Raw genomic sequence first — 26,048 nt, 5'->3', positions numbered from 1 at the left:
ATAGCATATTACATTTGATATGATGAACCAAATCATTGTCTGGTACATCAAACAACATAATAATTGTACATGACCTTCTAAATGGTACTACACATGCAAACTGAAAATAATAAATTGGTTTAATAGGAATGGCATAATAATAATTCTTGTATATTCTCCTCATATATGTTTCTAATAAATGCTTGAGTTTACTGTGCACCTAAAAACTGTGCAAGCTTCCTTCAGATGTTGAGAAATACTACAAAAGTCACAAATAATTAGAGGCCAATCTTGCAAACACTCAGGCCCCAATGACTTCATGAGGGCAAACTCCTGCACCACGAGTCCCCTGACTTCATGGGCGCAGAGGTGCAGTATCTGGGGTCCCAATGGGAAGTTTTGTGATTGAGTGCTTTAGTGCAGAATCAGACACACAGTGCTTAATAGCAGGTGTAGTTCTACAGCAGTAAGTACTAGACTCAGTAGCTGGCATTTGCAGCATCAGATCCTAGATAGTGGTCCAGTTACAGTTCAGCACACAGAAGTCCTGCTGACTTTAATGGAAGTTTGATGTGCAGAGTAATGATAGGATTCTCTCTTTTAATAAGGTGTTGGAACCAGTCACTGCCATTTCCTTTTAATGAAGAATTAAGAAGTGAATGAATTCATATTTATGTTTGACTTCAACTATGGCTCCTAGCCTATCTTGTAAAACACCTAAGTGCTGACAAAGCAATGTATAGTTCTGAAATAAAAGAATCTTTCAGCATTATGTAGGATTATTTTTATGCCACTTCGTTTTCAAAATGTCCAGCCAAAAATAATGGCAAGCACTAATCCCTACGAATTGCATGGAAGTGCATCATGAACCACAATCAGAGGGTATCCAATCAATAGCGTGACTGATCTCCTTCTCTTACAGTTCTGGAAATCTCTTCCATGGCGAATTAGGCAAGCTAGAATGTCCCGAATTGCTAAAGTGGTACCATTAACATCAGAGGACTGTATGCAAGGCATCGTGTACTAGATCCGAATTTCAAAGCAAAATCCCCTGGTTTCTAACACAAGCCAGTGCAATGAACTGGAAATTGTCACAGCTTCATGTAAATTCAAAAATTTAGGCTTTGTTTAATTAAGTATGAAAATAAATAATACATAATAACAGTACATCTTCCATTATTTATTTTGTTATTAAATTCTGCTTATTGTATTCTGGCCCTAAATTTTCAATAAGATGGCAGAGATGAGGATGGAGGTTTTAGAAACTGAAGACGTGAGGTATTTGGACAGTCAAGGCAGGTGACTTAAGATTGTGCAATAAGCACATTAGCTCAATTTCCATTAAAATGACCAGCAGTGGAACAGTTAAAAATGACGACATTTACTTATATTGTCATATTTATGTTTCAAGTCAACAGCCTCTTTGGGGGAGGGACCATCTTTTTGTTCTCTGTTTGTACACTGCCTAACGCATTGGGGTCCTGGCCCATGACTGAGGCCCCTAGGGGTTACTGCAATACAACAGCTCATTGAGGTGAATGAGATAGTTCTTAGTCAGGAAGACAACATTGCTCCAATTTATACTCATCTATATTTGGAAGGGGATTTTTTCAATCACAAATACAAAAAAACCCACTAGCAGTTATGTATTTTATTGAGATTTATAAAAAATACTAAAGAAAAGGGTGCCTGACCATACACCGTCCATAAATGAAAGCTTAAATTTCTGTAGCAAAGGGTGAATTCCATAGCTGTGGGATCATGGAATTTAAGTGGCCCTAATTATACTAGGCAAGAGTTGGTTAGGGTGGATGATTACAAAGCTAAAGCAAAGTTGAGGACTTGGAAAACCACAAAAGCGAGTTATTGCTTGTCAACTCTAATAGACTGAAAATTATTTCTGTGTTGAATCCTTGAAAAAAAGGTTTAAACCAGCCATGACATAATGAAAAAATACTTTTTTTCCATGTCTCGTCAGCATTTTCATACTGTGATGGAACTTTGAAAGTTCTTTGCTGCTGCTTCTCAGGTTTTCCAGTGATGAGATTTTAGGGGTGGGGCTCACATGAATCTATTCGAGTGTTGGCTTGGAGGTGAATTACTGTTCAAGGGAGCAGACTTAGCCCTGGCCTACACTATGAGTTTAGGTCGAATTTAGCAGCTTTAGATCGATTTAACCCTGCACCTGTCCACACGACGAAGCTGTTGTTTTCAGCTTAAAGGGCTGTTAAAATCGATTTCTGTACACCTCCCGATGAGGGGATTAGTGTTGAAATCGACCTTGCCAGGTCGAATTTGGGGTAGTGTGGATGCAATTCAACGATATTGGCCTCTGGGAGCTATCCCAGAGTGCTCCATTGTGACCGCTCTGGACAGCACTCTCAACTCAGATGCACTGGCCAGCTAGACAGGAAAAGTCCTGTGAACTTTTGAATCTCATTTCCTGTTTGGCCAGCGTGGCAATCTGCAGCTCAGTGTAGATCTCATCAGCAGAGGTGACCATGATGGAGTCCCAGAATCATAAAAGAGCCCGAGCATGGACCAGATGGAAGGTACGAGATCTGATTGCTGTATGGGGAGATGAATCCATGGTATCAGAACTCCATTCAAAAAAACGAAATGCCCAAACATTTGAAAAAATCTCAAAGGGCATGAAGGACAGAGGCTATAACAGGGACCCGCAGCAGTGCCGCATGAAACTTAAAGAGCTGAGGCAAGCCTACCAAAAAACCAGAGAGGCAAATGGCCACTCCGGGTCAGAGCCCCAGACATGCCACTTCTATGATGAGCTGCATGACATTCTAAGGGGTGCAGACACCACTATCACACCCCTATGCTTTGACTCCATTAATGGAGTAGCACGCAACAGGAATGGGGGTTTTGGGGATGAGGAAGATGATGAGGAGGAGGTTGAAGATAGCTCATAGCAAGGAAGTGGAGAAACCGTTTTCCTCAAAAGCCAGGAACTGTTTCTCACCCTGGACATGGAGTCAGTACCCCCAAACCCACCCAAGGCTGCCTCCCAGATCTGCCAGGTGGAGAAGGGACCTCTGATGAGTGTACCTTTTGTAAATATTATACATGGTTTAAAAGAAAGTGTGTTTAATCATTAGTTTGCCCTGGCATTTGCGGCCAGTACAGTTACCGGAAAAGTCTGCTAACATGTCTGGGGATGGAGTGGAAATCCTCCAGGGACATCTCCATAAAGCTCTCCTGGATGTACTCCAAAGCCTTTGCAAAAGGTTTCTGGGGAGGGCAGCCTTATTCCATCCTCCATGGTAGGACACTTTACCACGTCAGGCCAGTAGCATGTAGTCTGGAACCATTGCATAACAAAGCATGGCAGTGTATGGTCCTGGTGTTTGCTGGCATTCAAACAACATCAGTTCTTTATCTCTCTGTGTTATCCTCAGGAGAGTGATATCATTCCTGGTCACCTGGTTGAAATAGGGTGATTTTATTAAGGGGACATTCAGAGGTGTTCCTGCTAGGCTGCTTGCCTGTGGCTGAACAGAAATGTTCCCCACAGTTAGCCATGTGGTGGGGGGAGGGGTAAAGCGATCATCCCAGAGAATTTTGTGTGCGTGTGTGTGTGTGCGCGCGCTGCCCATTAACCCAAAAACCGCAGCGCTCTCCTCCTTTTAAATGGCCAACCCATTTTAAATGGCCAACGCCTGGTATGGGAAATGAGGGCACTGCTGTTTGAAACCATTCCCACATGTTATGAAGGTTAAAGAAGCCAAAAGACTGTGTGTCTTACCATGGCTGCCTGCAAGCCGTGAAAAATCTCTCACACCAAACTGGCATACACTCAATAAGAGGCAAAATGCGACCTTGTACCAAAAGCACATGTGCTATGTAATGTTAACAGCAAGATTTACCGTGAAAGAGTCTACCCATTGTTCTCTAAAATGTGTCTTTTTAACTACCACTCTCCCTTTTTTTTCCTCCACCAGCTGCAAATGTTTCAACACTCACACTATCTTCTCCTTCCCATAGGCTAGCGAAGATTAGAAGGCGAAAAAAATGCACTCGCGATGAAATGTTCTCTGAGCTCATGCAGTCCTCCCACACTGAAAAAGTCCACCAGAATGCCTGAAGGCAGACAATGTCAGAGTCCAGGAAAGCACAATATGAACACAAGGACAGGTGGCAGGCTGAAGATGATAGGTGGCGTCAGCTTGGTGACAGAAGGCAAGAGGCAATGCTGAGGCTACTGGAGGAACAAACTGATATGCTCCAGCGTATGGCTGAGGTTCAGGAAAGGCAGTTTGAGCACAGACCACTGCTACAGCTCCGGTGTAACCAGCCGCCCTCCTCTCCAAGTTCCATAGCCTCCTCACCCAGATGCCCAAGAACACGGTGGGGGGGGCCTTCGGGCACCCAACCATTCCACCCCAGACGACTGCCCAAGCAACAGAAAGCTGGCATTCAATAAGTTTTAAAGTGCAGTGAGGTCTTGTCCTTCCCTCCTCCCTCACCACAGCCGGTGTTTCCCTCCTTCCCCACCCCTCCTGGGCTACCTTGGCAGTTATCCCCCTATTTGTGTGATGAATTAATAAAGAATGCATGAATGTGAAGCAACAATGACTTTATTGCCTCTGCAAGCGGTGATCGAAGGGGAGAGGGGAGGAATTACAGGGAAGTAGAGTGAACCAAGGATTGGAGGTGTTTCATCAAGGAGAAACAAACAGAACTTTCACACCGTAGTCTGGCCAGTCATGAAACTGGTTTTCAAAGCTTCTCTGATGCACAGCGCGCCCTCCTGTACTCTGATAACTGCCTTGGTGCCTGGCTGCATGTAATCAGCAGCCAGATGATTTGCCTCAACCTCCCACTCCGTCATAAACATCTCCTCCTTACTCTAACAGATATTGTGGAGTGCCACAGCAAGAGGTTATAACAATGGGAATATTGGTTTTGTTGAGGTCTATCCGAGTCAGTAAACTGCGCCAGCACACTTTTAAACATCCAAATGTACATTCTACCACTATTCTGCACTTGCTCAGCCTATAGTTGATCAGCTCCTGACTACTGTCCAGGCTGCCTGCGTATGGCTTCATGAGCCATGGCATTCAGGAGTAGGTTTATTTTCTGGTCAGGGAAGAAAGTCCCTTGCTGCAGCTTTTGAAACAGACCAGAGTTCCTGAAGATGCGAGCGTCATGTACCTTTCACGGCCATCCCATGTTGATGTTGGTGAAACGTCCCTTGTGATCCACCAGTGCTTGCAGTACCATTGAAAAGTACCCCTTTTGGTTTATGTACTCATTGGCTTGGAGCTCCGGTGCCAAGATAGGGATATGGGTTCCGTCTATCGCCCCACCACAGTTAAGGAATCCCATTGCAGCAAAGCCATCCACTATGTCCTGCACATTTCCCAGAGTCACTACCCTTGATATCAGCAGCTCTTTGATTGCGTTGGCTACTTGGATCACAGCAGCCCCCACAGTAGATTTGCCCACTCCAGATTGATGCCCAACTGATCGGTAGCTGTCTGGTGTTGCAAGCTTCCACAGGGCTATCACCACTCGCTTCTCAACTGTGAGGACTGCTCTCATCTTGGTATTCTTGCGTTTAAGGGCAGGGGAAAGCAAGTCACAAAGGTCCATGAAAGTGTCCTTATGCAAATGAAAGTTTCGCAGCCACTGGGAATTGTCCCAGACATGCAACAGTATGCGGTCCCACCAGTCTGTGCTTGTTTCCCGGGCCCAGAATCGGTGTTCCATGGCATGAGCCTGCCCCATTAACACCATGATGTGCACATTGCCGGGGCCCAAACTTTGTGAGAAGTCTGTGTCCATGTCTATGTCCTCATCACTCTCGTCACCACGCTGCCATCGCCTCCTCACCTGGTTTTGCTTTTGCAGATTCTGGTTCTGCATATACTGCAGAATAATGCCTGTGGTGTTTACAGTGCTCATAATTGTGGCGGTGATCTGAGCGGGCTCCATGCTTGCCATGCTATGGCGTCTACTCTGAAAAAAGGCACGAAGCGATTGTCTGCTGTTGCTCTGATGGAAGGAGGGGCGACTGAAGACATGGCTTACAGGGTTGGCTTACAGGGTTGTCACACAGAATGGCCCCCTCAAGCATTGAACTCAAAACCCTGGGTTTAGCAGGTCAATGCTCAAAATTCACGGCAGGCGGGGAAGGGGGGAGAAAATGAATACAAAAAAAAATCTGGTCTCTTTATTGTTTTGATCCACTCCATCTCTCTTATACATCTTAGGCTGGCAGCAAACGGTGCAGTACGACTGCTAGCCATCGTAGTCTCCCATTATGCCCAGGCGCCCCTGACCGACCTCACTGAGGCTGGCCAGGAGCACACATGTCTGCCCAAGTGACCCCGACTGACCTCGCCGAGGTTGGCTAAAAGAGCACCCAGGAGACAATGACGATGGCTACCAGTCGTAATGCACCGTCTGCTGCCAAAAGGCAATGAGCTGCTGCTGTGTAGCAATGAAGTACCACATCTGCCAGCACTGAGGAGATGTACGGTGACAGAGAGATGAGCAGGCTCCAAGCTTGCTGTGGTAAGTCGTTTGCATGGGTAACCCAGGAAAAAAGGCAAGAAATGATTTATTGCCATTGCTTTCATGGGTGGGGGGCTGACAATATTTACCCATAACCACCTGCGACAATGTTTTTGCTCCATCAGGCATTGGGAGCTCAACCCAGAATTCCAATGGGCAGTGGAGACTGAGGGAACTGTGGGATAGCTACCCACAGTGCAATGCTCAAAAAGTCAACACTAGCCTTGGTACTGTGGATGCACTCCGCTGATTTAATGGTCTTAAGTGGCGACACACAATCGACTGTATAAAATCGATTTCTAAAAAATTGACTTCTATAAATTCGACCTAATTTCGTAGTGTAGATATACCCTTAGTGAGGAAATGGAGTGATGTGACTGAACAGATAAAAACCAGATTATCACTGGCTCCTTCAGAGGTGTACAAGACTCAGAGAGGGAGCAAAGAACATTCCCTATGAAATAGGGGCCAATCAGAGTGACAGTCCCTGTGTTCTTCTGGATTTACAGGCTGTATTTCTCCAGAGATCCCATTGGTACAAGTCACCTCCAAAAACTTATTGTAGAGAAGGCTAGGCTCCCTTCAGGAGCTCCTGCTGTGGCAGCAAACTCTACATTTTTCCCCATGTGCCAGTGGCCCACAGAGAAGAAGGATGGTCCTGTGGTGAAGGCATTGGACTGGAGCTCAGGAGATCTAGGTTAAATTCCTGACTCTTCCACAGATTCCCTCTGGGTTACCTTGAGGTAAGATACTTAGGATCTATGACCCAACAAAGAAAATAAAAACATAAGAACGGACCCACTGGGTCAGACCAAAGGTCCATCCAGCCCAGCATCCCATCCTCCGACAGTAGCCAATGCCAGGTGCCCCAGAGGGAATGAATAGAACAAGTAATCATCAAGTGATCCATTTCCAAGCACATTTAACTTTAAGCATGCAAGTGATTCCATTTATTTCAGTTGGAGTACTCACATGCTTAAGGTTAAGCCCATACCTAAGTGTTTACTAGATCAGACCCTTAATTTTTCTGCATTTTCCGGTTCCCCTTCTATAAAGTGGGGATATTAACATTTCCTTTGTCTTCTCTATTTAGATTGCAAGACCTCTGAATCACAGATTGTCTCCTACTACATGTATGAACAGCACCTAGCACAATGGGGCCCTGATTGTGGTTGAGGCCCCCAGGTGCTATTGTAGTACCAAGAATAAATAATATGTCCCATGAAGATTTCAGTGCTATTTGTGAAAGAACAGATTTGATTTTTCTGACTGACTGAAATCTTGTTATGGAATTTTTGCATTATCCTTTCCAATTCAACACAATCTATTGGTGGTCATAACATGTCCTTATCTTTAAAAACAACAGTTAACAACATCTTGATGACAGCCAAGGACTTAATGATATAACTATAGAAATATTGTTACAAAGGGCAAAAAACAACAAAATGAAGGACTGGCATCATATTCAGGGCAAGCAAGCGAGACCACTCATGAATTATCTTTAAATTACATTTTTAACACATCGTTTCTCATTTGTCTCTCTAACCCTTAGCATCTGGATCTTGTTTAAAGTAGAAATTGGGCTCTTAGATAGGATTTTTAGTTGCTGATGACTAGTTTTATGAAAAGATGTTTGCTGCGCTGAGAGAGAATACACACACTAAATTTATGGACTTATTCAAACATATTAGAGGCTGCCTGACATATATCAAATAACTTTCCAGTAATAACCACAAACACACAGAGGAGCACAAGTGGAATTATCTACTCCCTGCTATGGTTTCTGGAGCTCAACCAGAAACTCAAATAAGAATCAACTATCATATTACTCAAGTTAAGCATGTTGGGAAACATTCTACAGTCTGCCTGCAATCTCACATAAATTAGTTTCTATCTGCATATATTAGGAAGGTGTTTGGATATTGCACATATAAAATAAGAGGACAATTAAGTTCACAGTAAAGAAATACAAACATGAATTTTCATACATTTCAGAAGTTGCTTATCACAATATTAATGAAATGCATTTTGTGATGGAACTGCAAAGTAAGGGACTGTGGTTCACCATACCTTGGACAAGGGGAGCTGCGAGCAGCTGTACCTGCTGACGCTCAAGTAAAGAAAGCATCTCGGACCCGCCAGAGGCTTACCCTGAACAAGCCATGAACCAAGTTTGGGAACCCCTGCCCTAGGGGCTTGGGCTACAGAGTGGCCTCAATAATTAGAATTTTAATTAATGTCAGAATGCTCTAAATATATGGTTATACTCAGATCCCACAGGAATGGAGTTCCTGATTTAGATTTTGTGTTCTGTCTCATGCAAATATTTTCTACCTGAATAAACTGTTTTCCATCATGTGATTATAACCTTTAAGCGTATGTCTACAGTGCAATTAAAAACCTGTGGCTGGCTCATGCCAGCTGACTTGGGCTTGCAGGGCTTGGGTTAAGGGGCTGTTTAATTGTGGTGCAGACATTCAGGCTCAGGCTGGAGCCGGGGATCCAGGACCCTGCAAGATGGGAGGGTCCAGAGCTCAGGCTGCAGCCCAAGCCCAAATGTCTACACTGCAACTAAACAGCCCCTTAGCCAAAGTCAGCTGGCATCGGCCAGCCATGGGTGTCTAACTGCAGTGTAGACATACCCTAAGAGTGCTGCTCATCTGAGAATCTTATATCATTCTTATAACAAATTCTTTTCTTTGGTTCATTTTATCCATTTTGGTCATGCTTTAGTCTTAACACTTATGTACTATATGCATTAACCCTATGATTTTATTAAGTAGCTATTTATATCTAGTGCAGTTATAAATATCTTGCTGCATTTCAAATAAAAAAGGCAATATATCTGGTTTGCTTATCATTTTACCAGAACTGAGCATCTTCATACTCTGTCAGTGTATAAAAAAAATACATTTATGCCAAAATTACATTCTGGACAGCACATCTGATGGCAACCACACATTTATGCAGCACATTAAGAAGTTTCTGTCTCAGTTTTGACATACTTTTCAGGGCTTATTTCAGACTCTTCTGTTAAATGTGTGTTACTATAGTATATTAATGTTTATAATAAAGACAACTTACCGGAGGTCCGGTTTCCCCTTTTGGCCCTCTTGTATTCTCCATTTCAAACATTTTGTTAAGATCTTCATAATCATAACTGTAACTTTCAACATCAATTTCATAACCGTTTTCTGCATCATAAGTCTCGTCAGCATCAAATGCACCTTCCTCCCATGGATTGAGCTGATTATCCAAAGACAGGTCTACGGAAGCCCTGTATAATGTGGTGTTTAAGATTTGCTGCATTTCCAGGGGTTCGTCTGAATGCTGCTTGGCCTTTACTTGTGTTTTCGCATCTTTGATCTTACTCTGTTTTACATGAGAAATGAGGAAGAGCTCACTTTTTCTGCCTGCATCTTCTGTGGCATTATCTGAACTATTTTGAGATGATCCCAGGTTTTTTTTGGTGCCGTTCCTCTTTTTGATCAAGCCCTGTTGATGAATTGACAGACTGAAGTTTTCCTGGACATTTGCTTCAGGTCTAATTGTTGTGGACTGAGGTTCAGATTTTACAAGCTCCGATGGAGTAACAGTTCTTAATGCTAAGGATTCAGGTAGGGTATGGATTGGTGCAGTGTTGTTACTAGGAAGGCTTAATGCTTCTTTTTGTGAGTACCATGATTTATGTTCAGATTGGTTGTTGTCACCAAACTGTTTGCTCGGAAAGTTTACAGACACCCCAGCTGATGTGTCGGGAGGTGCTGGCAGAGATCGGTATGTTTCAGCGTGGCGACATTGCTGTTTTACATATTTACAATAGTTTGCAGAGGCTTGTGCAGAGGGGATAATATCCAGTTGACATATTACTCCTTCGAAGCTGACAGACTGAGAGTTCATCCGTCCTAAGGTAAACAAACCATCCAAATCGAATATCTGTACTTTAGAAAGTATTTCCCTGCTGTAATATTTCTTTCCACATTCAGCAAACACTGACACTGTCTTGTCTCTAATATCAATAGCAAACGAATGCCATTGTTCATCATGAATACTGTAATCAAAATATACAGACTGCTTCCCTCCAGTATATACCACTACCTTCCTTGGTAGCAACTGTACACCAAACTGCAGTCTGTTTTTGTTTCTAATACTGAAAAGAAAAGCATTGTTTACTCTATAAGAGTGTAGCCCAATCAATAATGTGAACTGATTTCCTAGACTTGGTGGTATGACTTGAGTGATAGGGGATTCAATGTGAGCATCTCCGGTTAAAACAACGCCTGATGCTGTTAAGTGAACCCCCTGAGGTAATGGAACAGACGACAAGGGCATTGTAGACACTGTTGATGGATGTTGTGTGTCTTTCCCACCAAGGCCTAACTGGTGAAGAACATCTATGCCTGCAAAAGAAACAAAAAGGGAGAGGATGTATTATTGTTTTATTTCATTCATATGCATATATAGCATATAGACACACACACACGCTAATACCAATACCAGCATCTGAATACAATTATATTTCACAGAATGAATGTACTGTATACTGTTAGGTCACTAAATCCCAAAGTAAGATACATCAGTCAATGATTTAAATGGAGAGCAGAAACCTGACTAAAGTCAGCTAAACTAATGAACAAAACAATCCCCAAGTTGTTTTTTAAAACCTGAGACCCAGCTTGTCTCCTCACTCGGTTCACCCACTGGAAGTGCTATGAGGGGAGGAATCTGTGTGATGATTCCTTCATAGAGACACCCCCACACACCATGCACATTATTATCCTATGGGTGGGAGGGAGGAGTTGCCCTCTTTGCAAAAGTCCCACTCCCAAATTTGACAGGAATTGAGGCAGAGAGGACCCATGCTTCCACTTTGGTCCTGGCCTTACACTCCCCTGGCTTCGATAGAATGACCCCAATGTAGGCATGTTGCCAAGAACTCTCCCCAGCCATAACTCCTGCTGCTGTATAGCATGGAGACTGAGAACTGTCCATGTACATTTATTCCCAGTACTACAGTGGGATTACGACTTGGTGAGAACACTCTCACAGCATTTTACACTCCAACAAGCTCCCAAAACTTAAAACATGGAGCAGCTAATTTACAAAATGGAACAGTTCCCAATTCCTGTCCTCTCTCCATTTTCCAACAGACTGAAAGCAGAATCCCCACTTACTCTAAATTCACATCCTCACTACTAATCTGCCACTTTCAAGCTGGCAAGAGGTCATGGATTACTTACATAGCACCACAGTACCCTCCTTTAAAATACTTCTTTTAAATTAGATAAAACATGCTGCACTTTTTTCTGTTAACCTCTCATGCTACAATGCTTTACCCTGTGGCATAAATTGCATTATTGAAAAGACAAGGTAGAATTTTGTTAAAGACAGATGACCAGCACATTAGCACAGCAACAGCTCACCAAGTACAATAAGGGAACCTCCAGTTAGGCAGAGAGGTAAGCCTGACAGCGGAGATATTGAGCGTATTGTGGATATGCTGCATTTGATACGTGAGGAGGAGAGCTGCTGCCATTCCATCAGGGTGCCCCACCCACCACGCAGTAATGAGGCTGGCTTAGAAGGAATGGGATAGCCCTCAGTTGCAGATATCTGTGCCACGGGACAGTCAGAGGAAGAAGAAAATAAAGATTTCCCCAGAGGGACAAAGGGTGGCAGCTCAATGACAACATTTGTACTCCTCTTCCTCTGCTGAGTTTACTCATAAAGGGCATAAAGGAGGTAAACCATGCAGAAGCACTCTGACCATGCAAAGGAGAAATAGGCCAGGTAAGGGAGGGGAATCAGCAGAACAAAAGTGCCAGTGCTCTCCATCGTTTAGCTCTTAGGCTAAAAAGTCCCCATCCTGCCCCCATCCCTTCTGTTGATCAAGAGGCTGCAGCTATACAGAAATGATTTAAACTAGGATTGCATTATAGTGGAAGAGAGAAAAATGTTGTAATCCATTAACATGTAGCACTCACGAGATTGCTGCTACAACTGTGTGGGTCACTTCAGAAGGATCCTTGCTGTACAAACTACTTTTGGCCCTGATGGGGAATAAAAGCCTATTTCCTCCCAGAGGATGAATATATTCTGATCAATTAATAGAAATGAGAGAGTAGGCCTCTGGCTGAATTTGTTTGGTATCCAACAGTGGGACCAAGCTATTACTCCTGACTGGGGAGAGATTAACATTTTCCATCGTATTTTGGCAGAGGGTACTTTGTGCTATGTAATTTGTGTTTGCATTATGTAAATAAAGCTGAGGCTTTTTAACTATTAAGTGGTTTCAATGAAATTGGGAGTGGCCAGTGGAGGCTAAGGATTTCTGCCAAGGTTAAGGGAGTGGATGCACAGCTACAAATAAAATTAAAAGACAGCAATTGAAACAAATGGGTATTCACAATATTAGATTTCCTTTTCCAGCTCTCCCACTCTCTGTTTACTGAGCATATTAGTAGCAAATGTTAAGAATAGATACATCTTGGCTCAGTTTCTAAAGATAATACAAAAAAGCTGGAGATTTCCTTGGAAGTGTTTTAAAAATTGGAACCAAAAGCATAAACCTGAGTGCACTGTACAGCTTGAAAATTAATTACACACCTTGCAGTGGTTCTAGTCATGTTAGAGAGTTTGCAGTAGTGCCAAGATTGTACTGGCAGGTAGCCAGCACAGACCAGGGCAACGGAAAGCATATCTTTGGAGAAAATCTTAGATACCTGACAATTTCTTAGGATGCCACAAAGTAATTACCGTATATACTCATTCAGAAGCTGAATATTTTTGGTAAAAAACTGACACATCAAAGAGTGGGGTCAGCTTATAAACGGGTCTACACCAAAATTTGATGATTTTAAACTGTATGGAATCATTGAATTGAATATCTAATACATTGTCATTTTGTTTACCTGGAGTGTTCACAGGCATGGAGCCCCTCAGCTCTCTGTGGCCACAGTTCACCGTTCCCAGCCAATGGGAGCTGCGGGAAGTGGTGCCACATCCCGCAGCTCCCATTGGCTGGGAACGGTGAACTGCGGCCACTGGGAGCTGAGGGGCTCCATGCCTGTGAACGCTCCAGGTAAACAAAACGTCCAGGCTGTCATAACATTTCTTCCCAGATCTGGACCTTAGCGTCCAAAATATGGGTGTTAGCATGAAAACCTCCACGCTTAGTTACCAGCTTGGACCTGGTAATTGCTGCCACCAGCCAGGAATTATACAGAGCCTAGCTCACTGTGGTCTCCCCAAAACCTTCCCTGGGGGACCCCAAGACTCAGATTCCTTGAGTCTCACAACAAAGGGGAATAAACCATTTCCCTTCTCCCTCCTCCCCTCCAGGTGTTCCCTCCCTGGGTTCCTGGAGAGATATACAGAAGCAAGCTCCGTGAATCTAAACAAAGGGATTCTACCCTCCCTGTTTCAAGCCCTTGAAAGACAAGCACCGAGAGAGCTAATCTCTCTTCCCCCTCACCCAGAGGGTATGCAAAGTCAGGCTTAGTAAATCTAACACAAAGAGATTTTCCCCCTGACTTCTTCCTCCCACCAATTCCCTGGTGAGCTGCAGACTCAATTCCCTGGAGTCCCCACTAAAGAAAAACCCCAACAGCTCTTAAAAAGAAAGCTTTATATAAAAAGAATGAAAAAGGACATAAAATATCTCTGTATTAAGGTGACAATATACAGGGTCAATTGCTTAAAGGAAAAAAATGAATAAACAGCCTTATCCAAAAAGAATACAATTTAAAACATTCCAGCAACTACACACATGTAAATACAAAAGAAAAACAATATAAACCTATTGTCTTACTATCCTTGTACTTTCAACTTGGAAACAGAAGATTAGAAAGCCTGGAGATAGAAAAATCACTCTCAGAGCCGAGAGGGCACAGACACAAGACAAAGAACAAAGAACTCACACCCAAAACTTCCCTCCACCCAGATTTGAAAAAGTCTTGTTTCCTGATTGGTCCTCTGGTCAGGTGTTTTTTGTTACCCCTTTCCAGGTGAAAGAGACATTAACCCTTAGCTATCTGTTTATGACACAGGCCCACTAGCGGCTTACCCTAATGGGCCAGGAGCCAAAGTTTGCCAACCCCTGAAATACAGGGCTGGCTTATGAAAGTGTCTTACAGTTTTTGCTATTTTTACCTATCCATCTTGGGGGGTCAGCTTATAAACAAACGGGCTAATGAACAAGTATATGTGGTAATTTATCCAGGCTGTATTTTAATCCATCATAAACTAATAGCAAACACTTGATTGCTATGCAACTGCCAAATTTAATGCATCTGGTAATGAAAAATCATGATTTGCCATGGGCTAGATTCTGCTTAGTCATGACATGTGTGCACAGGGGGAAGAAGCACTTGCATTGCTCTTGCAAAGACCAGGTAAAATTATAGTTCCTATGCTCTGGGGAGTGCAGGTGCTCCCCTGAGGAAATGACACCCCAAAGGAGGCAGCAGCCATGGCTCTGACGCCTCTATGTAGTGGCCAGCTGAGGCAGTTGGCTGCACAGGATGGAACAAATTGCACCCTACAAAAGGTTTGGTGCTACCCCCAGGGGCAGTGTCCTCCTAATTCCTGCCTGTGCCTAAATGGCACATTCTAACGCTATAAACACCTTACATTTGTGATGGATTGTGTTTGTGTTTGCAAAATGACATGCATAAGCATGGACTTTGTCAGAAGGATCAGCTTTGAAGGATAAATCAGAGATGGCTCAAACAAAGTGGGCTATTAATTATTTTTTAAAATCATTGTCCATTAAAAATACTGTACCTCCCTCTGAAGTAATAACACAACTGCCCAAAGTCAGGCAGTTCAAATGTAAAGATGACATTGATGGACTTAATACAATCCTATTGCCTTTAGAAATACAGCACAGGAAGGAGGCCCTCAATAACCTAGGTAAGAGCTTCCCTCTTAAAAATGCATCAGCACAGTATTACCACAGAGCTTGATTGTGTCAGATACACTTAGCCCAGAGAAAGGGACAGCAGTGCTGTGAGGTGCCACACTGCCCTAGGGAAACACTAGGAGGCATTGTGCTTCAAAGAGCCAGAATTTCTTCCAGAGCTTAGAGGCTACTTTGCTGCCACACTCCTTAGATGGGTGCAGTACACTCCCTCCAGTGCAGCCAACCTGCCCCTTTGGCCAGTGCGTGTTGTGTTTGGCATGGGGAGGGAAAAATGAAGCTCTGGCCCAGGCTTCTTTAGGGTACTGTGCACCACCAAAGGAGTAGATCCAGAGTGCAGGGATTACACTGGCCCTTGCATGGGCTGTGGAAGGGGGACCACAGCTCCTTATATGCCCCCACTCCCACTATGGTGCACCCATTTAAGAACCAGCCAGAATCTGGCCCATATTGGTTGACTGGATAGCTCAGAGGATTTGTAATAGGATATAGACCCTTTCGTCCCCAGATCAATGACCAAAAGTTATTACTTCATGATGGCTATTCAGTGGCCTGTGGGCAGTGGTGAGATGGAGCCGGTTCGCACCAGTTCGCAAGAACTGGTTGTTCAATTTAGAAGATGGTGTAGAACCGGTTGTTAAAGGGGCCGGCAGGTGGGCAAACTCCATGGGCCACATCTGGCCCACGGGACCATCCTGTCTGGCCCAGCTGAGCTCCCAGCTGGGGAGGCTCCCCCAGCCCTTCCCCTGCTTCCCCAGCCCTCGCAGAGCCCCAGCACACCACACTGCCGGCGCCAGTGCTCTGGGCAGTTCTGCAGATCCTGCCGCTTTGAGCAGCATGGTAAGGGGGTGGGGCTGCAAGCTCCAGCGGGCCATACAGCATCCATACACGCTGCCCTGAGCAGCATGGTAAAGGGGCCGGGCCGGGGCTGGGAGGAGGGGTTGGATAAGGGGCAGGGAGCAGTTGGAGGGGGTGGAGTTTCTGGGGGGTGGTCAGGAGATGGGGAATGGGGGGGGTGGGTAGGTGTGGGAGTTCCAGGGGTCTGTCGGGGTGGTGGTTGATTGGGTCGGGGCAGTCAGGGGACAGGGAGCGGGGCAAGTTGGGTAAGGGGTTGGGTCCTGCGGGGCTGTTAGGGCGGAGGGTCTCAGGAGGGGGTGGTCAGGGACAAGGAGTGGAGGAGGTGCGTTGCGGGTTCTGAGGGGGTAGTCGGGGCGGCAGGACATGGGTTGGGGTCAGATGGATGGGGGAGACAGGCACATGGGGCTTGTATTCACCGCGCGTTTCCCTACCAAGTCTTTGGTGGCACTTTGGCAGCAGGTCCTTCACTCGCTCCGGGTGAAGGACCTGCCGCCAAAATGCCGCCGAAAACTTGGAGTGAGTGAAGACCCCGCCCACCCACCCCGCCACCGAAGTGCTGCTGAGGACCCAGTAGGGAACCAGTTATTAGGATTTTGGGAGCTCATCACTGCCTGTGGGAATGAGTTTTGTCGTCGTCAACAGTTCAGTATGTGTGCCCAAATCACAAAAATCATCACTATAACTGGAACCTAACAGGTGAAGAACTGAAGGGCCATGGAATTTGAGCTGCACTCCCACCTCTAGAGTTTATCCTTCTAGCTCGTTGTTGTGATACATTGGGGGGAGGTAGTCTGGGAAGACTATTTGGTGGATGACTCAAAGATTTCAGTTTACAGAGCTTTAAAAGAAATTATTAATAAATAAGATAATGAGCAGCAGTCATTTTGCATATTAAATGGAGAAAGGTCTAAGATGGCAAGCATCCTGTGACTGCAAAGCTCCAAGTTAAATATCCTTATCCATCAACATGAGTACTGTAACCTTGCAGTGTTTTTATCCTTATGATTTCTAAAATAAATAATATTCATTTTCATTTCATGGCATTTTCCTCAATAAACTGTATGGGTGGAAATGTCATTGGTGAATCTGGTTGTCATTTAAGCAAGTGAGAAGAGTAAACATGGACATCACAGTAGAGGTGAGCTAAAAGGTGGACTATTTGCTGAAACACTTGAAATCCGCAGCACACAAACTTTCTAAAGTCAGCGTGAGTGGGAGTGAAAATCATGTTAGTATCTGTGCCAACAACCATAGAGAAATTGTGCTCAATTCTTGGTTCCTCATTCTGTTTATTTTGAAAAGTACCTGATGCTCCAAGAGTTTTTAGAAGCTATTCTCTTAGTTTGCTGAGACACAAAAGCAGGATAAATTTAGCTTTTCTTGTTTCAAAGAATGGAAAAAAGAATCTCTCTAATTCCATCATAAAAGAATAATGGAAAAAGGAAAATAACCAAAGATCCTTGTGAAAAAGAAAGCATAAATGTTTTTTACACCAGCAATATACTAGTTCCCTCTGAACAAGTGATAGCTCAGGAGAGGGCTAAACACAAAGTAAGCGCAGAATGAATAAAAAATGACACAAAAGATTAAGTAGCAACAAATCACCCCAACTATACTGCCATACTTACACTGTCTATGTCCTAACATGCAGCTACAAACTGTTCTGAGTATTTGATTTCTGGTCAGGTGTGTGGGTTTTTTGGTCGCTTTTGAATACATCAAGTTTGGTTTTAGCTTTCACAATTCATCATGGGTTTTAGTGACAGGTAATCCTCTGAACTCTTTCTCCATTATGAAAGCCATTATTTTTCTATATCCATTAAAGGTCAGTTGTTTTCCCTTACGTATGTCTGCACATCATCTGTCTTCACTTACTCTTTTACCCAGTAAATACGAGCATATTTGTCACACAAATTGCTATGGCTTTTGCAGCCTGATGCTTTTCTCCTTCTTCCCTAATGCCCTGCAAAATTCATTGAGTTGTTCCACCACTGGGTGTATGGCGGAGGGGGGTGGAATAAACTTTGGCTCTCTCTCTTCCCTATCCCTTTGTGGCCCCATCCACCAATAGTAGTGAAGACCACTGAAAAACCAACAGCCTCTCCCCCCAGTTTTTGGTCACTGAAAACTGCAAAATTTAAAGTTTTTTGTGTTTTTCATCTAAAACCTCAAAAAATTGCCAGAAATGGATGTTAACATGTCACAGTGTAAACATCCACCAAAAAGCCATTTTCCACTGAAAAATACATTGCCAGAAAATTTTCAACCAGCTCTAGGCACCGCACTGGGAGTCGGGTGACCTGGATGCCCAGTTCACCAGCAGATATATAATCATATATAATCAGCCCCAAATAATGACAGCACAAGAGATTGAAACTGCAGTGTTGTGTGGCAACAGTGACATATAAACTGCAGCAATCACTATGTAGCAGTGTCAGGATACAACACTCTGATTGTTTTATGGCTCTGCATTTCCATCCTACCTTCAGGAGGGCTGGCACATTTTGTACAGTGGGGGTGCTGAGAGCCATTGAACCACACTGTGAACCCTGTGTATGATGAAACCGCTTTAAGTCAGGGGTTGTTTCAGCACCCCCAGTACCTTTAGTTCCAACACCTATGTCTCTCTTATCTCTTTTTGCTATCCCTGCCACTCATGGCAGCTGTGAGGAAGATAGGGTGACCAGATGTCCCGATTTTATAGAGACAGTCCCAATTTTTGGATCTTTTCTTATATAGGCTCCTATTACCCCCTACCCCATCCCAATTTTTCACATTTGCTGTCCGGTTACCCTAGAGGACGAGCTACTTGGGGTGTCCTCACCACTTCAGCCCTCCTAGGATGCAGGAATGTACCCTTCTAGCTGTTTGGTCAACTCTGCAGTGGGTAAATGCGACTGGCCAGCTCAACATCACTGTGCAAGTCCAGTTGCTAAGCCCTCCCTATGCTGCATCAGGTTTTCGTTAACATGGGGAGCCACTCCTCTGACTGATGCTTGAGACCCAGCGGACTAAGTGAAGCAGTGAACAGGGCTGGCTCTACAGTTTTCACTGCCCCAAGCAGCGCGCCGAATTGCCACTGTGGGCGGCGGGGGCAGTCCGTGTGCCCTTAGGGTGGCAGGCGCATTTCCGCTGCGGCAGCAATTCAGCAGAAGCTTCTATGTTTAGCTGAAGCCGCCTCGGATAGCTAAACATAGAATCTGCCGCCGAATTGCCCTCACCGCGGAAACACACCTGCTGCCCTAACGGCGCACGGACTGCCCCCACCGTCCACAGTGGCAATTCGGCGCGCTGCTGGGGGGCAAAACAACAGGGACTGCTGCCCCTTGCAGAATGCCGCCCCAAGCACCAGCTTGGAATGCTGGTGCCTGGAGCTGGCCCTGGCAGTGAGTACCAATTAGACCTGTGGGTTGCGCATGCAGAGTTCCCCAGACTGACTTGTGGCTTAGGCCCGGTGCATGCAAGGACATTTACACAATGCATTGCTTCTCAAGCAATGTGTGCATAGCCGCCTTGTAAGAACGAGAGAGGAGGGAATGCATATTAATTACTCCACCCAGAAACACGATGTTTGGCAGAATAACTACCAATATAACCTCTCCTTTCAACATATCAATCAGAAACCAGGCACTAAGATATTCTTAATGGGTGGCATCTAATCTTTGGCAAACTCCCTAGATAATTTTGTGAGCAGCTTAGTACTATCTCTGGATCTGCTATGTAGTTTGACACAGGGATAGGCTGCTTGAATTGTCTGACATTTTGCTGCTTCTTTCTTTGAATTTCTTTTGATTCTGAGAAATCTAAGCAATTTTCTCTTTCACAATATGGTTCCTCACAAATCGTTCTGCAATCTACCATACATTTAAGCGACTTCTTAAAGAGAGATTTTTAGGAACTGAAATTTTGCAAGCATGGGCATCTCAATATGTCCTGATGCCTTTTCCTATTTAAAATAACCCCACATACGTTTTAAAGCAGAAAACTTTTATAAATCAGTGACTTTGTATGTATAACTACTTTTTACAGCCTTTTATATTACTATCTCAAAGAACCACATGCTAGGCAAAATTAATGCTGGAGCAGGCTGCCATCGCAATGTCAAATGTATTATTTTGGTCCCAACTAAGCCCTTAATATAGGACTTAAATAGAACTGAAGTGTTGCATAGGACATCTGCTTTAGGGGGAATTTTCATTTAAGGAGATTTCCCATTGAGTTACATAGAACGGATATCAGCTACAAAGGGGGTAATGTCTACAAGAGTGTAATGATACCTGCAGCAAGATTTCTTCATGAAACATGTTATAAAAGAAATTCAAATATAAGAATGTTAAGTTTGTTACCTAAGCCAAGAAAAAAAAATGGACTTCATAATTAAGGATCAGGCTCTGAATAAGTGGTCACAATAAGGTTCAGTACAAGAACAATAACGTGTTCTCTTGTGCCTAAGTAATGATGTTATTCTGAAAACTTCTATACATTTGATGGGTTAAATTACAACCTTCGCTATCTTTTAATGCAATTTTGGGGATTCTTTTCACTTTGCAGTGTGCGCTTAACAATTAATTCTATTAGAATGGTGTCCCTAGCCTCTCTTTGCCAGAAGCTTGGAATGGCCAACGGGATGGATCACTTGATGATACCTGTTCTGTTCATTCCTTCTGGGGCACCTGGCATTGACAGCTGTCAGAAGACAGGATACTGGGCTAAATGGACCTTTGGTCTGACCCAGTATGGCCATTCTTATATTCATGTTCATAGAGGGGCAAACAAACACCTTTGAAAGTTCATATGCTTATGTGGATGTGAAATATATGGAACAAATTCTTCTTGATGCATCAGAATGGCTCCTCCGATCTGCTTTTTCCTTTAACCTGGGAGCATGAGGCTGGGGTAGAAAAATCGCATGATTCCAAATCACTTTTCCACTGTATTTTATCTACATAGACTTCTAAGAATAAGTGTGTGTCCTAAGCTCTAGGCATCCTTGGCAATCATTTTAAACCCACCAATATAAACATAAAACCTGCAGCAACCTCCATTACACAGCAGTAATTAGACCAGGGGTTCTCAAACTGGGGGTCGGGACCCCTCAGGGGGTCGCAAGGTTATTACATGAGGAGGGGTTCGTGAAATGTCAGCCTCCAGTCCAAACTCCGCTTCACCTCCAGCATTTCTAATGGTGTTAAATATAAAAAATGGGTTTTTAATTTATAAGGGGGGGGTCATACTCAGAGGCTTGCTATGTGAAAGAGGTCACCAGTATAAAAGTTTGAGAACCACTGAATTAGATAGTACTTACAGTGAAGTAAAGGTGTGAAAACTAACTAATGATAGCTCCTCAGCAAAATCCCCTTCCCCAAATCCCTTGTAAAAGGCAAGCTTTTCAGTGTGCCCTAGGGATTAATAAACTTGGATGATTTCAGACCAAGTGGGAAGCAAGTTCCAAAGCCAAAAGGTTCTCAGCTACTAGGCTGAGAGGGCTATGCGAGTGGATAAATGGCAAGATAAAATGCCCTGCCAACAACTCCCTCCCTGATGCTCAAGGAGTGTCAGCTTGAGTGCTTCCACTGATCTTAGCTGTGGCAGAGAGACAAGCAGGCTGGGAAGTATGCAGGTCCAAGGCCAGTTGGGGTTTTATAGGCAGATCACAAAGCAAGAGTGTAACATGCTCCTGCTGAGATACCTGCTCAGCATGACACACACTCTGTACCTACCACCTTCAGTCCCTGCATGGATTTAAGACCCAGCCCAAGGGTTGAAAAGTCTGAAAATTAACAGTTAAGGGAACCAGACAATTCCCAATCAGGAAATAATCTTTCCCAGACAAAGCAGCCCTAAAACTCCTCAGGCAGCCAGTGCAGGATTTCCCCTTCCTAGTGGCATTTCTGAGTAGTGTAGAGCTGCAATAGTAGCTTCTACACAGTCCCCTCCTGGCACAAGGTGCACAGACAGGGCATTCCTTCACCTAACAAGCCCCAGCTAACCTCAGGGTATCAGGCTGCTTACAAGGACAGCAAAGGGCACATTTGCACCTCCTAATGGTAGGAGCACTCTTCTGGCTACAGCTGAGGAGCTAGTCCGGTAACTTTAAAACTCCTTTTCTGATATTTTGCCAATCTTCCCAGAAAATTTCCTCCTGGGGATGACATGTGGCATGTGAAATTTTGGGGGAACTTGGTATCTTTTGGAGAAGTTTGGAGAGGTTGGTTGAAAACTGGATATAGAAAGGGAAGCTAGCTTCATCCTTAACTATAGCGCAGCTACCATCACTCCATAATGCAAAGCCCACCACTAGTATCTGTTACCACTTCTGCTGCTTCAGGAAAAGTGGAAGCTGACTCCTTAAATCCACCCACCTTCCCTCCCTGTTCCTGTGGTGGCCCCTAATGTAGCTGGCCGAGGGAGCAGTCCATGTACATCTATGGCTGTAGGCTCAGCCTGCAAGGCCAAACTTTCTTTCTCTTCCGTTGCAGAACTTGGCTCAGTTGGGAGTAGCACTAAATGAGCAACATCCCAGGCAGCATATAGCATGCTGCTGAATGGGAGAATAGGGAGACAGTCTTGCCATGGGAGGATGGAGAGAGCAGGGGAGAAATAAACAAGTAGTGGAGGAAAAAAATAAGAGCAAGAAAGGAAACAAAGAAACATGCAGGAACAAAAAACACAACACGAAGAAAACGAGAACAGAAAAATATTGCAACTCATAGGTAACAGTGCAAAGTGGTACATGGGGAGGTGGGTACTCAGCTGCTGATTCATCCCTACGGATTCCAGCACACTGTAATCAGGAATCAGTCCTTTTCTTTAAACCATATTTCAGTTATTTGGTTTGGTTCTCTTTGTGATGAGTCTAGTCACCTGCCAAGAGTGAACATTTATTTAAAGGTGAAGTCATTTAGTGTGCTGCCTAGACAGTGAAGGGCAATTTACATGACAGGTACTCAGTGCTATCCATGACCCGTTACTGTCAGCCAAAAATTACCATCCTGACACATTAACTTGCATCAATTTAGGACGCATGTTTCTCAGCTGTCTCTGATGTAACCTTTCACATCTAGCAGTCCCAGGGCACCACGCAGACCAAAACAAAACACCACCCTATTTCCTAACCAACATCTATTTGAATACAAAAATAAGCTAACATGCAAATTTCACTTTTTGCCTAATAATGCCCATCTAGACTAAGCACTTATTACAGACCCTTGTTTTCTTGCAAAGTCTTAAGAAGTGCAAAGGTAACTCAGCCCCAATTCACCACCCCCAAGAACACCCACTTATAATGACGACACAATCAAAGCCTTTTCACTGTACAAGACTTCTCTTTTATAAAGACTTTGGTTAAATATGTAAGCAATTTCATAGACAGAAAATCTGAGTTATTTTCAAAAGGTCATCTTTTCCAAATGGTTAATTTGAACTTATGATCTCATTGTACTCTATCTGACATTTGGATTAGAACTTTTGAACAGCTGAATTTAAGGTCATTACTACCAGAAGCCATTTACTTTTTCCCCCCTCTAGTGGCAGATTATTCAAATACTCTCTTATAACGAAGTCTTCTCACCTTGTGCTGGCATTTGTGCGGCACCCACAGCTATGCATATCGCAAGAAAAAGGAGGAGGGTTTTCCTAAAAGAAAAAAAAAATTAAATGTGAAAAAATTCTTAACCAATCAACAGAAGGCCCGAATCAAAGCCAGTTGAAGTCAACGAAAAGACTCCTATTGACTTCATTTAGTTATGGATCAGAAACATAGTACCCTCAGATTGTAGAACTTTCCACTGATGCTAATGGGAAGTTTCACACAAGGGTCAAGGATAATATATATCCTCACACTTCAACCAACACATACCCAGTAGATACATTCTACATTGTCTTGTGATTCGGAGTCAATTATATAATTTTGAAATTATATTATTGTATATGTTTCATATTTAGAGGCTGTTACATATTAAACTACTTTCTAGAAAAATACTATTGTAATGAAAATATAAGACATGACAATTCGTTACACACCATAATCATGGTGCATTGTACCCATTACCAATTTTATTACATATTCCATCAGTTTATCCAGAAATGAAAATGGTGTTCAGTAACTAATAATTTCCTAGGTCTTTTACTTCCTTCTTTTCTACTTGCATGAGCAAGATCCCAGTTATAACTGCTAGTGTTTCCCAGGAGGCAGTGTATCATGCTCTCCTAGGGGTATAAAAATCATAGAACATCTTTGGAATAAGACTCCATGCTCAGAGGGGCACTCCTGTATTCTCAGGTGACCCATGAGCATAGATAGCAACAAAAATAGATCAAGTAAGATCCAGTTAAATAATGTGTCTGGATTTTCTGAGCAAGAGTCCATTAACACTAAATCTGTGTAATGCAGAAGGAAAATCAACTGTGATAATGACATTTTACAATTTCAGTTCATTTTTACTCTTGATTTTATCACATTACATTTCTTTCTTAAATCCTGCTAATTTTGGTGGATATTCCAAAGTGAAAGAACCAGACTTAGAAATAATTTAAAAACCAGGGGCGGCTCCAGGCACCAGCGCTCCACGTGCGTGCCTGCGGTGGCAAGCCGCGGGGGGCACTCTGCTGGTCGCTGCTAGGGCGGCAGGCAGGGTGCCTTCGGCGGCTTGCCTGCGGAGGGTCCGCTGGCCCCGCGGCTTGCCTGTGGGAGGTCTGCTGAAGTTGCAGGACCAGCGGACCCTCCGTGCTTGAGGTGGCAAAACATCTAGAGCCACCCCTGTTAACAACAGTATCAGCTCTTATTTATACAGTATTAAATAAAAATTGTCCCTACAAGAGAATATCAGTTCTTCAAACATTTCACATTATTGTACATATGGACCCAATTCTGCAAACATTTACTACCACAGTGCTTATTACTGTGAATAGCCACATTGGCTTCAATGGGACTACTCATGGTAATAAACACTAGATCCAACAGTATGTGTTTGCAGGGTCAGGCTCTATATCAGTGTAGCAGCTGAATTAAAGGGGAAATATACTTCAGAGCTACAAGTCTCAACTAAACACCTGTAGTTCAATGAGATTCAATTTCATCAGACTATTGCTCAAATTATGTAAGCCAAGGTCAAGTACAGGATAAACAACCGATTCAAAAAGCACCAGCAAATAGGCTTCTTCTGGCTAAAGTTTAAACAAAAGGACTTCTTCCACTCAGAGTTCATTAAAGGGTCACCTTAGGCCCAAAATTTGTACAAATCAGTTTTTACAAGAGCTATGAGGAGAAATGGTTCTATGATTTAGTAAAAATTCGAGAGAAAACAGTATCTTGTTTGGATTTAAACATTTCTTTAGAATGTTCATAACTCAAACACATTAGCAACATGCTAGTGAAGGAGAATCAAAGTGAAAGACTATTTTTATCGTCCAAAGTGTGAATGAAATGAAATAAAAAAACAAACACAAAGTGGAAAAGTAAGTTAGATGACTGACATACTACTAGTAACAGAGGTAAAGCCAACGTTTTATTTAAATATATCAGACTAATTTGCCTCTCACTTATACAGGTTTATAGTGGTGTAACTCCATTGGATTAAAAGGAATTACTCCTAACTAATACTAGTGGAAGAGGAGATGCACTGATTTTGAAAACACCAGTGTCCCTTCCAACAAACAGGATACACGCAGCAAATATTCACCAATAAATAGCTTCCTACAGACAAATTCTGTTCACATTATCCCACTATCAGCTCTGCCCACATATACACAGCAACGA

General features: G+C 43.5%; 1 protein-coding gene across 3 annotated transcripts in view; it reads right to left on the bottom strand.

The window, feature by feature from the left end:
* Positions 1–26,048, bottom strand: part of COL24A1 (collagen type XXIV alpha 1 chain) — a 249,765-nt gene that overhangs the window by 207,793 nt on the left and 15,924 nt on the right. For all 3 annotated transcript variants that reach the window (XM_050962090.1, XM_050962091.1, XM_050962092.1), the window contains exons 2-3: positions 23,862–23,926; positions 9,598–10,913 (exon numbers count right to left, since the gene is read on the bottom strand). In XM_050962090.1, the coding sequence (XP_050818047.1) occupies positions 9,598–10,913; positions 23,862–23,926 (1,381 nt within the window). The remainder of the gene's footprint in view (positions 1–9,597; positions 10,914–23,861; positions 23,927–26,048) is intronic.

The sequence above is a fragment of the Gopherus flavomarginatus genome, chromosome 7 (genome assembly GCF_025201925.1).
Source record: "Gopherus flavomarginatus isolate rGopFla2 chromosome 7, rGopFla2.mat.asm, whole genome shotgun sequence".
NCBI classification, from domain to species: domain Eukaryota; kingdom Metazoa; phylum Chordata; order Testudines; family Testudinidae; genus Gopherus; species Gopherus flavomarginatus.
Note: the sequence above shows the minus strand (reverse complement) of the source record. Positions and strands in the feature narration are given on the sequence as shown.